We start from the raw sequence: 11,698 nt of genomic DNA, 5'->3' as shown, positions 1-11,698 counted from the left end.
ATATCTACGAAAGTGAGTGCATACGGGTATATGTAGCCAATATTAATTTGAACAGAAACGAGGTGAGAACGTATCGGGAAGATCTCTGGGTAGTCACAGAAAAAGACAGAAGAGAAAGACAGAGAAAAACTCGGGCCGTGATCTCTTCGTTTAGCTATGGCTGACGTAAAAGATTTTGATGGTTTAGACCCAATGGAAGACAGCACAGCGGCGTATGTCGCTCTAAAATTGGTCGAATATGCGTCTTCGTGTCCTAAATAATGACTTTGTGTTCCTTGCAAATAAATATCGCCTGCTCTAATAGAGCTCAATAGTATGTTCTACTTGTTTCAGAGCACAATCTCACTCGTTTACGGCACAGTCTGTTGAAGTTGCTTCTTGTTCAGCAGCTAGCGCTGCCACGGCCTTTCAAAGAAGTGACCTCATCAACCTGACTACTTCCGGGAAAGACAGTCCTCTAGTCTCTTCCGTTCGACGAAAGCCAGTGGCCCATGAAAAGCAGACAAATTCGACATCTCACGTGCCTTCTTCTTCTGCAAGATCGCCAAATGTCAGTGGCAGCGGTTACGTTCCGGGATCTTATTCACAAAAAGTGAAGTCGAATACTCCAGGTTTTTCGTACATTCCCGGATCTTACAGCCAGCAGAGGAGACATCAAAGGTCCACACCTACTCACTCAAAACCACGAACTGCCTCAAATCTTAAAGTTAGCACAACATCTACACCATCAACAGCTACAGCTAGTTCTTTGATTAATTTTGACTCTCCGCTCTACTCATCACTATCTACAGAAGCACCAGCTGCAGAACCTGCAGTCACTATGATGGAACCGTTCAAGTTACCAACTTCTGAAATTAAGTTACCTTTCTCTGTTACTAAGTTAGCTGCTGCTGAAACTATGTTACCTTTCTCTGATACTAAGTTAGCTGCTGCTGAAACTATCCCCAACTTATCAGCACCATTTGCTATGCATGTAGCTAACCCCGCTGCAACATTAGATGATCCAACAAACGTTGATGCAACAGAAGCGCTCATGAAAAAGCTATCAGTGACAGGAAATGGCCATCAAAATAACAGCATGAAAGAGGCAAGACGTAGGTGAATTTTGACACTATATATTAATTATGAGACAAAATATCAAGACATTCAGTGTGTTTACACTAGGGGATCTAACTATGGATAGGAGAGGCTAAGTCATGATTTAAATGTAGTAGTTGAATTTGAATGTAGATGTGAATGGATATAACTATGGTTATCCCTTTAATAATGACTACAACCTAAGTCAGTACTCATTCCAATTTAATGAATTAAGTTTAGTCAGTATATTCCATTGTTAGCTTTCTAGTGTATCTGTTCCACTGCTGGACAGCTAACTGCGCATGAGATGTTGACAAGTTGCTTATTTGAGCTTGTTACAGATGGGGTTAATTTGACATGACAATACACGTACGCTGAAGATTGTTTTGTTGGTAGTTATCACCAATAGTTTGTTTCTGTTAATGTAAGAATGCAGTAATACCCAATCTTACAAGAACTTTATACCATGTCACAGAATGGGAAGTCAGTGCTGCACATGACATAGAGGTAGTGAGAACAGGTTATGGTTAGCTACACACTAGTGCCACACACAGAAAAGCTACATCAATTTCATCACATCAAACCATTGTGGCAAAAGTGGCAGTTGTTGTACACCTGTGTAGGCCAGCCAGCTCTCTCGGCAATTGATATCCTTACTGCAGCTGGAGTTGACATCAATATTGATAATTTAGAGGCTACTCATGATGGGAAGGCACCTTTGGAACTTGTGGGATCTGTAAGACGTACTGCATCACTGATGCCACCTAAAGAAAGTATTGTTATTTGTGTTCATTAATGTTTAGTTTCTGACATGTGTCATGAACCAGAAATATGAAGCAGGACTGATTCTCTGCCAACACGGTTAGTCTAAAACTAATTTGAAGTTACAGAAATCCTTATTGTTGGTAATTGCAATAGTATTGAGGTTTGAGCCAGAAAATGAAACAGCAAGAGAATTCTATCCTGTAATTGTGGAAAAGATACATCGTGGTAAGCCAATACAGTACACTACTGCTTTCTCTATTTTTACAGAGAATGCATGGGCTACAGCAGAAGTTTACATGTTCCTTACTAATGAACATGAGTCCTTGGCCTTCTTTGTTTCCCTTCTACACACACTATTTCAGCTAAACAGAGTTTCCCTTTGAAACTTGTATTGTCAACAGCTCCTGTTGACTAATTTGGAAACAATAATACAACATCCAAAATGTGACAGTGGATCATTTGAAGTCTCCACGACTAAAGGCTCTGTTCACTACACCAGAAGGCATTAGAATGGGTGACCTCATTTCGTATAAACGATGATCTCAGTCATTTTTGCCAGCTTCATATCATAAAGTAAACATAAGTTCTACCTGGTGACCAAAATACTAACAGGAAAACTTCACACAGTTCATGTTTGTTTAGTGTTGAACCATGAAAACTCATTTCACAACAGTTTAAATTAATACTGTGTGATGCTGTCGTATCCCATAACATGCCACACTCTAACAATACAGCATAGTAATCCTCACACCACAGTAGACCTTACATACAATTCTCCAGGTGCAGAGCCATGGTTACCAGAACACTTACAGCAGTCGTAATTTGCCACTTGATTATTAATGCTTTTTTGTATGTTGTAGAATCCTTTGGTTCTGACAGTAACAGTGGTGATAGCTCAGAAGAGGAAGAGTCAAGTGAGGATAGCGATGAGTCAGACAGTTCAGAAAGTGAGTCTAACTCGGAAGGTATATCAAGTAGTGAACAGGAAGATGAAGCTGTCAATGAACACATGAGGAATGTTAGTCTTCCACCTACACACCCTTCTCAGTAGCCAAGTATAGTCAGAAATTCATTGATTGAGTTGAGTTGTATTTGTATTTGTATGTACACACAGAGCTTGAAGATAATTAGTTGGTTAATCTATGAGTAAATCTGGCTGAGAATGCAATAATATCTTTTATTATGATGCTGCTAAGAAACAAATTACGGAGGTAAAGGGAAAAAAGATGTTCTACCTGGGGGTGGAAGTGGTGCAGGTGGTGCACGTGGCCTTAATGCAACTGGATTACTTGTACATCTGCTATCCTCTTTCTCAACGAGATGAGAACTCTTCACACAAGGAGTTGCATCATTCAAACGTGCAACTGGATCTTCAGCCTCTCCCTCTACCCCTTCCCATCCAATAATCGGCTTGAACACTGGTCTTGTCGAGGTATTCACAGTCTCGTTGCTACTGATGACAGGTCGAAATCCACTGCCACTACCAGCCTTTCTGAAATAGGCACACAAATTGCATTATATTCCTGTGCACACAAGATAACAAACAAACTAACACAACACATTCTTCACAAGTTCTAGAAAAACTATCCTTGCGGTTGCTAGATTTAATTGTGGTGCTGGTGGTAGTCATGGTGGTGTGTTATGATGTGTCATGGCAACAAAAGTCTAAACCATCCATCACATAAAACTTCATTTAAATTGAAATTTTATTTTCTAGTACTGTACTTGATGCCAACCATTGATGTTCGACACATCAAGGAGAATACTGTAAGTGTAATCAACACTAAAATGGTTACATTAAGTCTCTTCTATGACCATGCACATCCCGCTTCCTGCACTTTTTGAGCACCAAGTAATCTAGAAGAAACCACTATTTCATAATTGTTGAATGATTTTTAGGATAAACTTTATCGCAGTTCTGCCTGCATCATAGGGTATCCTGTACAATTGATCAGGTATTATTTGTATTGCTTACTTTTTCTGTGCAGCTTCTGCTCTTTCTTTTGCAACAATTAAATTCATTCGCTTTGCTTCCTCCTCTGTTGCCTTGTCTCGCTTACGCCTTTTTAACCCTACACACAACACATGCAGCACGATTACCCAGTTTCCAATCAAAAGAGCGTGTTACCCATTCGTCGACTGAAGTCTTGAGCTCTTAAATTCTTGAAGCGCTGCAAACAAGTTGATAAATTATTGAAAAACTGCTTCATACATACACACCTGTCTATGAGCATGGTCATAAGAATTCACATGGTTGTCATACTCAGTGTAGTTAGAGTACTGCTTGTTACAATCCATGCAGAAATATGACTGTCTGAGAGAAGCAGTTGATTCCGCAATGAATTTCTCTTGGTCTATATGGGTCTGCATCAATAATCAACAATAAATACAATATGAAAATTGCACAGCAATGATAACCAAAATACAGTAGTGCTTCGTCCAGATTTGTTTATCACAAATAAGAGCTATTTGCATGGCCATATACAGTATATCTACCCACAAAAGCTGCAGAATACTACCCCGTCATAAGGCAAGTTATGCATAATTTCTTGGGCAAAAACCTACCTGCCATTGCCTCACTTAAATTAGGTGATTAATGAGAGTACCTGGTCATCAACTGAAATGGGGAAAGCCACCGCATGACTTCAACGTGTCATCAGCCACTAGCGTCTGGATGTGATCGGTAGAAGAACACTAAAAGACATTAATTAAGGTAGTAGTTATCAGGCCTTGGGCTGCGAACGGAACGCTTGCTGTGTTGCGCAGCACATTGTTTTGGTCTTCCCATATGATATATGGAGAAGTGATGTCACAGTAGGTGCTCCAGCACACTCCTGGCCCTCGATCATGTCTAGCTGGAGAAAACTTGATGCAGTCTACTTCATAATGCATAACCATTCGGTTAACCGTGTAATTGTTCAAAGAACACCTCCTGCAGCTGATCCAATGTTTTGCATTGTTGTGCACATGCGTGTGTGCCAGCACATGTCTATATTTGTTGTTGTTGTTGCTGTTGTTGTTGTTGTTGCTGCTGCTGCTGCTGCTGCTGCTGTGTGTGTGTGTGTGTGTGTGTGTGTGTGTGTGTGTGTGTGTGTGTACATAAAAAATTTGAAAGACAGTGACCTTAAACTTTTGCCTTCTTTCTTCTGAGTCTTCTTTTTCTACCTCCAACACTCGTCTATGTTGACTAACCTCTCTAACTTGCTCTAGCTGTGCATTGTGTAATTTCTTCAACACAAGAATTAAATGCAAAGGCTGACCTTTTACCTCCATCTCCAGACGTCCAATACCACCGCTGTCTTGCTTGTTCACAATTGGAACTGGTTCAACACGACCTGACAATCAAGAAATGATCACCCAGAATCACTAACACAACAGCGATCCTGCTCTTATTCTCTTATTTAGCCTCTCATGTGATGGAAATTGCATGCTCTAGATCTCCTTTCTGTGCATTGATTTAGTGAGCCTCTTAATTAATTAAGCATACTTGCTACACTTGTTCAGTGTGGAAAATAATGGTAGATCATAAGACTTGCAATGTCCCACCAAAAATGTTGTTTGTCTGACCAACCATTGCACCAGTGTTGTGACCTGTTTGGACACAAAATTGATCGGTACGCGTATATGATAGTGTAAACCTTGTCTTTTAGCACGTGATGGCCTTTTCAATGGTGTAACTGTTAATTTCATGAATGCTTTATCCAGAGAAAACCTCAGCTGCCTTTAACTACATTTCTCCCTTGGAATTTGATTGTAAAAATTACATGCAAAATGACTGCAGTAAACGTAGGGGAGGCACTTAGTTATACATGTAACACCATACAAGAATGTCCTACCTAGTAGGCTCAGTCTGTCCCAGCCAAAATAATTCACTATTTTCCACACTGATTATTCAGTAAATATCTCATGAATACCCCCACTCAAGTCACTTATTGTAAATTGTACTTGTCTTGGCAACTAACAATCTAATCTTTCGTGTTATAATTTGATAAGCATGCTAGGTAAAAGGCTGTTAGCACCATTCACATATTTCAATGGTTATATAGTTGTAGATTTTCTCTATACGTTATTGCTGTTGTGTTTACCAATATTTTATAACGAGAGAGGGAGGGAGAGGGAGAGAGAGGAAGAGGAAGAAGGAGAGAGAGGAAGAGGGAGAGGGAGAGAGAGGAAGAGGGAGAGGGAGAGAGAGGAAGAGGGAGAGGGAGAGAGAGAGACAGGCAGACAGACAAACAGACAGACAGAAAGAATTTGATTAAAAGTACTGATCAACTGAATGGATGACTGCATGAAACAAAAATAAAGTAACAAATGGTATATAAGACATACAGCAAATTTCCGGCTTGTAGTCTGACTTGCATAATCGTAAAATGACTAGAGCACATGTAACTATACCTTGTTGTTGTAGGCCAAGTCCGCATCCACTTTTCCAGCCCATCTTCTTCATCAGCTGGTAACCAACGTTATCCTAAGGAAGCGGTGCGGCAAGGCACCATGAAAGTACAGGGTCCACGTACAATAATAACAATTGAACTACATACCGGTACTATATTATTAGACATTATTATACAGTGCACACAGGTATTGCACAGTGGCTGGACATTATTCCAGGTCATCACAACCTGCAGCACTTACAGAAAACAGTGCTTCTGGGATCTACTCGGATCCTTCGTAAAGTCATGTCTTCTTTCTAGACAGCCGTGATGGTCTAAGTACTTCTGAAGCAGGGTTTGCTTCCGGTTCTTGTAATAGACTTTACAAACCATGCAGACTGATCTGGTTGAGCACGACATAAATAATAAATGTAGTACTGTACTAACCCTAACCCTACTATATATACGTCCCCTCAATCTGCCCATGCAACGTACCTTGCCATCTTTATAATTAAACCAATGATTGAACGAACTTAATTAATAATTAATTAATAATTAACTCAGAACGAAACAACCAAATGACACGTTACTTCAGTTATTGGTTCGTCAATAGAAGCTTGCTGATAAGCAGGTTCAAGTTCCTCTTGCAAATCAAACGATTCCCCCTAGAGAAAGAGAGCAAAATTTCGTCCGAGCGAATTCTAAAATTCTCAATCTACACTACCACAATGTCTCGTCGTTCACTATATCGCTGAAACAGTCCTTCGCGAGACATCATCAGACTGATCAATTTCTAACCTAATTAGAGTACAGTACACTGTGTGTGTGTAGCGAAATAAAGTGGAACCCGGATATTCTAAAGCACGTGCCTTGTAAGGCAGCTAGGGCACCAGAAGTCATGGCTCTTCCTAATGTAACGTTTTGGGACGGAATTCAACGTCTATTTTATATCGTACCTCCTTCTGAAAGTTCATTTGAGAAGTTGGAAGATGTTCCTGATTACATCAGCCAAGTAGGCCTTTCGTCGATCCGAAATCTAGATACAAATAGCTAATTTATTTGGGATCTAGAGCTTGCCATTTTTCTTTGGGGCAATGTTGATTGAGGTTATCGTTTCTTGTCTAAGCGGTGCTGCTCCAAAAGCTCGTGTCAACGACGGTATTAACTCCATGTCTGCAGGAATGCTGTCAGAAATGATGAAGTGAGATTATTCACTTGTGTAGGCAATTTAGGTGCAATGAGCGACTACAGTGTACTAATAACATTTGACAATTTACTATAAAGCTATATGCATGTCATGATGATCTCGGATTTGCTACTGCAAATACGGGTGCATGAGTAGTTTAGAATAATCAGAATTCTACTAGGGAAAAAATGAACAATAAGGAGTCGTTTGTGAAACTAGTCCAAGTCTTCTGAATTTCAAGCGTAATATCAAGTTTACAGGGCAATAGAGTCACCAACCCAATGACAATTAATCTCTTCAAAATGAAGTCTTCTCTGTAGAATTAACTTAGGCTAGCCCCACTGTTCTCTTTGAATGCCTTAAAATAGCAGACATTGCCCAGTTAGCATTTAGATTGGAATTTTTTGAAATGTTTTACACTTTTCATTTCAGAATTATTAGAATACAATTAATTAATGGATACATGCACTCTAGATGTTTCTTGGTTTTGTAGGATGGTGACATTTTCTGCACAACTGACAACTTATGTCATCATTTATAATAACATGAGAATTACTGAGTTACCTTGGAATTCACCTTACACATGGTGGATATGCTTCATTGGAGTTGATCTTGGGTACTATGTTTTCCATCGACTTGGCCATGGTCAGATGTAAAAATACTAGAGATACAAAGATATGCAAGCAGCCAGATGGGCTGATAGACAGACAGACATTAATTAGCTTTCTTACCTATGTATATGTAAGTCTTCTTTGAAGTTTAATTACCCCTAGCCTGTATGCTTATTGCTTAAATGTCTATTAGGTTTGATCTAAGACATATATGATGTTTTTGACAGACAGACAGGCAGATAGACAGATAGAAGCAAGATACCAATTGGAAGCTCATGTCGTCTCTTGGTACATGTCGTCTCTTGGTACATGTCATCTCTTGGTAGTGTGGTGTAGCATTAGTTTTTTTAATTGCACCTATTTGTCAGTTTATCTTACTGGCTAAGATTGGGAAAATCTTGCATGGTGTTACTATATATAGTTGGACTTGTAGTTACAGTAGATGCATTGAATGTTACTAGCTACGACCATGAGTCTGACAGACAGACAGACAGACAGACAGATAGACAGGAGAAAAACTGTAGGGTTTCTTGCTGTAAATGCCTTAGCAGTGCATTATTACGTACGTATTTATAGAAGTTAATATTATGTGGGCTGCACATCAAGTGCACCACAGCTCAGAAGAATACAACCTGACTACAGCACTTCGTCAGGGTGCCATGCAGGGTTTCACATCATGGATTTTCTATTTGCCACTTGCTCTTGCTGTACCACCACCGATATTTATGGTTCACACTCAATTTAATATTTTATATCAATTTTGGATTCACACTGAAGTTGTAAAATCACTGGGACCATTAGAGTACATTCTGAACACACCCAGCCATCATCGAGTGCATCATGGTATTGACAGTATCATCTTATTACCTTATGTCATACAATATAATTGATGGTGTAGGTAGAAATCGTTATTGTATTGACAAGAACTATGGTGGTACTCTTATCATATGGGATAGACTCTTTGGTAAAGGAAACAGCATGTACAGAGGAAGTCCGAAATGATACTCACTTGCATTATTTGTGTACTCAAGGAACATTCCAAGCTGAAGAAGATCACGTAGTGTATGGACTTACTCATCCTCTCATGACATGGGATCCTGTGTGGGCTCAGGTTGTGTGTGATTCGTTTGTTTTGTTACATTTGCATTGCATCACAGTTTTCTAGAGACGGCAGCTAATGTTTTGACAGTAGTGTGATGCAAGCAATACATCTATATAGAGAAACATTACTACAGTCTTGTAGAAAGCATAGTCTCACGAAATGCATGCTTTACATGCATGCAGGCTCTCACCCCTTGCGCGTGCACACACGCACATGCACACACGCACACACACACACACACACACACACACACACACACCACCACCACCACCAACAACAACAACACACACACACACACACACACACACACACACATACACACACACACACACACACATACACACACACACACACACACACACACACACACACACACACACACACACACACACACACACACACACACACATACCACCAACAACAACACACACACACCACCACCACCACACCACACCACAAGCACGGGCACAGAGGCATATACAAGAATGTGTGACTAGATCAAAATCTGTCTGATAGTCATTGTAACTGTTTATCGCACAACAAGACCACATAGCCTTTGACCTACATTTACCAGTTATTATGGCCAGGCTTATTCATTGCAGTTGGTGCATACACTGGAGATTGGTTTTGATCTTGAGACACTCAGTCGTGGCGAGTCTGTGTAGTGCATTAGTTTATTGCCTTTTCTGTAGGCAAGTCACTTCAAGCACATTTGGTGTACCTTCTGGCAGACCAAAGGCGTCCGGAACAAGGCATGAAATCTGCAATATGAATGTCCCATTCTGGAAAAGTGCGAGATTCATATAAGATTCTATAACTTTTCCTGATGGGTCTCTAGTGATTCCGCAACTCAGCTTGCTTCTTTTGTATATGTATAGGTATCAGTATTGTTCAAGGGACCTGGGTGGTCACCTGGAAAGCCTCGTTTGGGAGAAATAACAGACATTCCTGACGTGCATCATCCACATCCAAAATATAATTCAGAACTACCACTTTGGGCCACTACCTATGTTTTCATCCATTTCTTTGTCACAGTGATCGTGTTTAGTCATTTGGGACTGAAGGCAAAAGTAATTGGTACCTGAATGATTGCGATGTTGCAATGCATATACTCAATTGCAATGCTTGTGTTAGATTATAAATCGCAGTGCTGTTAATGTTGGTGTCATGTGCCTCATTTTCTCCTTGGTTGCATTTGGAGCTCTGTTTGACAAAAAGTAAGCTCAACATCAGATTAGGCTGTAACACACTCATTGGAAGAGTAGTGTAATACTTGGTGTCAACAAGGTGTACACTGTGGATAAGTACCTTGACAATGGCCAAGAACAGGTCTGTGAGTGAGCAATCAGCAGACCTTCATTTCTCAAAATTGCACTTAGCATGCACTGACAGCCGAATTCTCAACGTTCATGGTGACCAAGCCATCATTGTGATGGATTGACCAAGTCTTGGTCGGCATCACGTGACTTCATTAAATTCACATCACTCATTTACAGAGATGACTTTGTTGGCAGCCTTTTGATGGAATTAGTCTTATGATACTCATGTTAATGTTTTCATATTAATTAAACGCTGTTTTATTTTATATCGACAGATGGTATGCTCCTTACCTGGAAACGGTGCGTGTTGCTGTTTTTCTAATGATTGACATTGCTACCTTTACTACAGGACAATCAGCTATGGAAAGTCTGCTAGGTGAGTGGCATGCCAAACTACAAAATGAGAAACCAGTATACACTACTGTGTATTATAGTTTATATGATTTACTAAGTGCTAATTAGAGTCGATAGCAAACAGCGGACTGGTTGGTCTACCTTACAATTATGTTATTAAAGCAGGGTAACGTTTCACTCTTTAGTTGAAAACCTTTCATCATACAACACAGAAACAAAATGCTAAAACAAAAACTGTTAAATCACCACTCTGTGATGTAATTAGGGACAAACTACAGTACATGCCATACACAGTACTTTAGTGGCATAAAGAAAGAAGGCAAGTTTAGCGCATTAATACAAATCGTTTGTTGACGTGTCCCACTAAGTCTACTGTAACCAGAAGCAGTGGCTGCCTTCATTTGGCCTCAGCCTAGAGTTTGAAATGCTAAAATGTTAACTGATACTAGAAGTACCGAGTACAGCTATAACACTGAACCAGTATTCACACACATTCTTTGGCTAAAACCTTGATGGCTACTTATGTAGTATTTATTTGTAATTAATTTTTTTATCTCTTAGAAGTCTGTGTAATGTGAATGTAGTCCATTGGATTTGTCTTTCAGGGTTTCCTTCTATGGGAATGAGTGTTCTTCGCTTGTGGTTCATGTTTTCGGTGTCTCTGTGGGTGCTGCTCTCAGCAAAGCAAGTTTCCACAGCCGGATTAACAAGAGTGAGTGAAAATGACACAGCAACAACACAGTAAAGAAGGCCGAATAGATTTACTAATAAAATTGCTATCTCATGTTGTTCAGTTTGTATGCGGAATTACAGTTTTTGTTTCTATAATATTATGCACACAGATGCACAGAAGTTTTGCAATAAATGGGAAAAACAATGAGCTGTGTATTAACTCTATGGCTGCTGCTCTA

At 39.8% G+C, this 11,698-nt stretch overlaps 3 protein-coding genes across 7 annotated transcripts; 2 read left to right on the top strand and 1 right to left on the bottom strand.

The window, feature by feature from the left end:
- Nucleotides 1-19: 19 nt before the first annotated feature.
- Nucleotides 20-2,985, top strand: LOC134195242 (uncharacterized). The gene is made up of 6 exons (XM_062664244.1): nucleotides 20-212; nucleotides 334-1,094; nucleotides 1,701-1,813; nucleotides 1,881-1,938; nucleotides 1,996-2,067; nucleotides 2,703-2,985. The coding sequence occupies exons 1-6, from the start codon at nucleotides 157-159 to the stop codon at nucleotides 2,891-2,893; spliced, it is 1,251 nt and encodes a 416-aa protein (XP_062520228.1). The 5' UTR covers nucleotides 20-156; the 3' UTR covers nucleotides 2,894-2,985.
- Nucleotides 2,986-2,999: 14 nt separating this feature from the next.
- On the bottom strand, nucleotides 3,000-8,074 carry LOC134195244 (G patch domain-containing protein 8-like). Of its 3 annotated transcripts, none has more exons than XM_062664246.1 (9): nucleotides 6,940-7,050; nucleotides 6,806-6,880; nucleotides 6,238-6,310; nucleotides 5,110-5,177; nucleotides 4,966-5,052; nucleotides 4,063-4,206; nucleotides 3,971-4,013; nucleotides 3,818-3,914; nucleotides 3,000-3,334 (listed from the first exon to the last, which is right to left on the bottom strand). In XM_062664246.1, exons 1-9 carry the CDS (start codon nucleotides 6,991-6,993, stop codon nucleotides 3,046-3,048), a joined length of 930 nt encoding a protein of 309 aa, XP_062520230.1. In that variant the 5' UTR covers nucleotides 6,994-7,050; the 3' UTR covers nucleotides 3,000-3,045. The 3 variants fall into 3 exon arrangements, with proteins under 3 accessions (XP_062520230.1, XP_062520231.1, XP_062520233.1); XM_062664249.1 differs by lacking the exon at nucleotides 3,000-3,334 and adding an exon at nucleotides 3,533-3,699; XM_062664247.1 differs by lacking the exons at nucleotides 6,806-6,880; nucleotides 6,940-7,050 and adding an exon at nucleotides 7,966-8,074.
- On the top strand, nucleotides 7,089-11,687 carry LOC134195239 (alkylglycerol monooxygenase-like). 3 transcript variants are annotated; one of them, XR_009972351.1, is made up of 11 exons: nucleotides 7,089-7,227; nucleotides 7,286-7,416; nucleotides 7,895-8,046; nucleotides 8,589-8,855; nucleotides 8,911-8,976; nucleotides 9,044-9,123; nucleotides 9,807-9,866; nucleotides 9,993-10,184; nucleotides 10,249-10,331; nucleotides 10,402-10,809; nucleotides 11,393-11,437. XR_009972351.1 is itself a non-coding variant. In XM_062664242.1 (11 exons), the coding sequence occupies exons 1-11, from the start codon at nucleotides 7,114-7,116 to the stop codon at nucleotides 11,530-11,532; spliced, it is 1,383 nt and encodes a 460-aa protein (XP_062520226.1). In that variant the 5' UTR covers nucleotides 7,089-7,113; the 3' UTR covers nucleotides 11,533-11,687. The 3 variants fall into 3 exon arrangements, 2 of the variants coding, with proteins under 2 accessions (XP_062520226.1, XP_062520225.1); XM_062664242.1 differs by having other exon boundaries at nucleotides 8,592-8,855; nucleotides 10,709-10,809; nucleotides 11,393-11,687; XM_062664241.1 differs by having other exon boundaries at nucleotides 10,709-10,809; nucleotides 11,393-11,687.
- Nucleotides 11,688-11,698: the final 11 nt, after the last annotated feature.

The sequence above is a fragment of the Corticium candelabrum genome, chromosome 19, assembly GCF_963422355.1.
Source record: "Corticium candelabrum chromosome 19, ooCorCand1.1, whole genome shotgun sequence".
Taxonomy (NCBI): Eukaryota; Metazoa; Porifera; class Homoscleromorpha; order Homosclerophorida; family Plakinidae; genus Corticium; species Corticium candelabrum.
The sequence above is the reverse complement of the archived record's forward strand: the minus strand, read 5'-3'. Positions and strand labels throughout refer to the sequence as shown.